The sequence below is a fragment of the Glandiceps talaboti genome, chromosome 10 (genome assembly GCF_964340395.1).
Source record: "Glandiceps talaboti chromosome 10, keGlaTala1.1, whole genome shotgun sequence".
Taxonomy (NCBI): Eukaryota; Metazoa; Hemichordata; class Enteropneusta; family Spengelidae; genus Glandiceps; species Glandiceps talaboti.
This window is the reverse complement of record NC_135558.1, coordinates 7,469,223-7,472,665: the sequence shown is the minus strand read 5'-3', so window position 1 is coordinate 7,472,665 and position 3,443 is coordinate 7,469,223. Positions and strand designations below refer to the sequence as shown.

Genomic DNA, 3,443 nt, shown 5'->3' with positions numbered 1-3,443 from the left:
GGATCACACCAATTATCTTTCCAAATGGTCAGCAACAAAGTGCCTAAACCAAAGTCAATTAGCGATTCAGTTCAAAGAAAACATCCAAGTAAAGGCTAACACTACGATGCAACACACAAGGGAAATATGTCCCCTTCATCAAATAGTGACAGTTCTATGTCCAAGGATTGCTATATTGATTAATGTAAGTGGGTAAAAATATTATCTTTGTCTTCTAAACAGTGTCATCCTATTCAGTACACTTTGTCAGTGGTATATGAAGACAATAGAATTTCTGACTCAGCATATCAGGCTAAAGAATATCTGTTAAACTATAGTATATATAATGAAGTTAACATTTTCTTATACAGATGGAAGTTGCCAACGCACTCGCATCTCAACAACTTCTAGATTTTTTCAAATGTCCAATGTGTGACAACAAAATAGACGTCCCTAAACAACTTCCATGTTACCATTCATGCTGCAAAATGTGTTTGGAAAAATCACTTGTTGAAAGTGCATTTGTCGAGTGTCAACTTTGTCGAAAGCGTGTCACCTCAGAAAAAGATCATGGACGTTTCCCTGACAGTCAACTATTACTGCAGATGACACAGCGTTTTGGAATACAGACAGATCCTCGACCGCAAGACTTGTTGGCGTTTAACCCGACTTCATATAAACCTTTGACAACTTTGCAGTGTATCGTACACAACAAACCATTGCTCTTTTGCAAGTCATGTGACTTACCTGTTTGTTCGACGTGTGACAAGAAGATACATGCAGGGCATCGTATAACAACCCTTTATCAGGCTGCGGAAAATAAGAAAGACGATTTGTGGGGTAGTTTAACAGCAATTGAATCTGGAATACAGAAGATAGACAATATCATGGAGAATCTAGAAAAGTACGAACAATCCCTATCCGACACAAAACAACAAGTGAGAGAGGAGGTAGAAGAATTTATTCAGCAACTAATTCACGATATGGAAACACAGAAAGAGAAGCTATTGGGTGACTTGGATGAATACTGTAAGACAAGCAAGGACAGTATTGTTGAAAGAAGGCAACAAATGCAACATCAATCTGAGCAGTTCAAAGAAACTAAGGACGTTGTGAATTCATTGCTAAAGGAAAACAAAGAAGGAGACAAGGGCGTGTTTGTCTGCCTAGCAAGGCAAGCCCAAAACAAACTAAAAGATGTGGGCAAGGATATTTCGAAGTTGAGGAAGAAGAAGTACGGTGGACCTATGCCGTCTATAAAAGATATCAGCTTTACAAGAAACAGCTCTCTAACAATCCATCCGATTGGTGAAATAATACTGAATACGGAAGATGCTTTTGGTAGGTGCGTGTCTGTTATTAGTTTACCACTGTCTCCTGACTATGTAGCAAGTAGAATGACACTTCGGTCATCAATGTCCCGGATGTCTTTGCAAGTATTCGGTTCTCATGAAGACTTGTCGCACAAGACAGAGCCCACTGTACCAGGGAATGTTCCAAGGCGAACAAAATCTACAGCTCGTCGAAAAAACACGGGTAAGAGCTATAAGTAATATACACCATCAAGTCTGTTTGCGATATTTCGTTGTCAACAACGACCCGGGTCATATGACGCTTCTAGGAAAAAGTTCAATCATTATTTTAAACATGATAATAAAATTCAAGTCATTCTCAACTTATCATATGTCTGGTATATATTGAAACTGCACATCTAGAATACTTGGCAATAATCATATTGGGTATTCTGAAAACAATTCCACATATAGTTTGCGTAGTTTGGTTCCATGCTTTGAACTATTTACACTTCTCGAAATCTCAGCTATTTTTTTTTTCTTATTTAAAACTAAGGTATGTCATGGTATTCCTATAATGTCGTTTTAACATGGTATGCTTCCTAGACCATTTGCTACATTCGACGAGAGAAAAAACCATGTGAAATTTCAAGTAGGCTAGCTCATACAACCTCATTTCTTTCATAATATGAACAAAATCTGATAGTGCCGTTCAATCTGGCTGGATATATATGCGTCGACATGTAAGAGAATCTTAAAGGCCCTGTTAGGACTATGATTAAAATGTGTGACAAACACTTTTCAGACAGATGGTACAGAAAAAAGAATAAATGTTAACTTCTCTTTTTGAACCACCCTTACCTTCATGTGCTTAAATAGGACAAATTATAAAAGTTATCAATATGCATATGGTTGATATATTCCATAGCATCGACGTTGAGAGGTAGATCCAGACTCACTACTGCGCAGTCTCTAATGAGTGGGCCACTGTCACTTGCACAGGGATCGATGGAATTTGAATCTGATGTATGACGACCAATCGGACACCAATCTGTCTAAGATGGATAACCCGTCTCTTGAACATACCATTAGTAGTTTCAATGGGCATGATACCGTAAACAAAGACAATAACATCCAAAATGTCAATGGAGCGAACAGAAATAATCCAAAACTAGAAAGACGAACCTTGAACACTGGTATGTAAAGTTTATCATGATTACCATAATATTATGAAACCAAGCATTAACCCATATTCAAACACAAATAGTATATGACATACAGCTGATTGACAAAGTTAATTAAATATATACACTAGCTACTTTTGAAATAAACTTTGAAGCCACAGCACAGTGCATTATACTGTAGTTACTTTGGAACGGTAAATTGGAAACGAATGCGACATTTCAATCCCGTTTCCAATTTACCATTTTAAAATAACTATATTGCACTGTCCTATTGATTCTTGGAACCATAAACAATATATTTTCCATTGACAGCCACACTTTTGTCATGGGAGAAATGGTACTTTGCGAGAAAGACAACAACTTCGAGAAAATGTGGGCCCATTCGGTTTTTTTCCTGATGTTTGACAAAACAAGTATGTTGCTCTTGTGGTAGAACAAAAAAAGAATCCCACATGCCTTGGATGGAAAATCTACGTCATCCCCAGAACACCATTGTAATCACTAGGGATAGTATTTTGATAAAGGTACACTGTCTTATTTGGTATCTTGTACTTTGGAGCGTTCATTTCGCCCAATTTACTTATACCGGATAAATTAACCAATCCCTTCTCATGCGTGACATGTTTTTTTTTATTAAACAGTGTCTAACACTGAAAAGAACGACAAGAACCAAGAGCCATTTTCCTCTGTGTCAGTTCTACCACCAATATCAGCATCAACTGTGAAAACGGGTTCTGGACACTTGAGCCAACGATGGGTTAAACGTGGTGACAAGGAGAATCCCGGGTTAAGTGACCCATCACAAACTCCTACACGATCGTGTGCTACGCCTACCCTCAGTAAATCCTACAAGTCACAGAGCCCATACCATCTTCAAGTAAAGCCGTTAGTTCTTAGAACTGGGACGAAAATGGAAAAGAAAAACGGTAAAACAACTTCACATGAATATTTCAAAGGTCAAAATTATCTGAGCATATCCTTATCATAG

The 3,443-nt window shown here is 37.8% G+C and overlaps 1 protein-coding gene across 1 annotated transcript; it reads left to right on the top strand.

Annotated features, from left to right (window-relative positions):
• The first annotated feature begins 350 nt into the window (after positions 1-350).
• Positions 351-1,532, top strand: LOC144441337 (tripartite motif-containing protein 2-like). The gene has a single exon (XM_078130892.1). It carries the CDS (start codon positions 351-353, stop codon positions 1,530-1,532), a length of 1,182 nt encoding a protein of 393 aa, XP_077987018.1.
• The last annotated feature ends 1,911 nt before the right edge of the window (positions 1,533-3,443 follow it).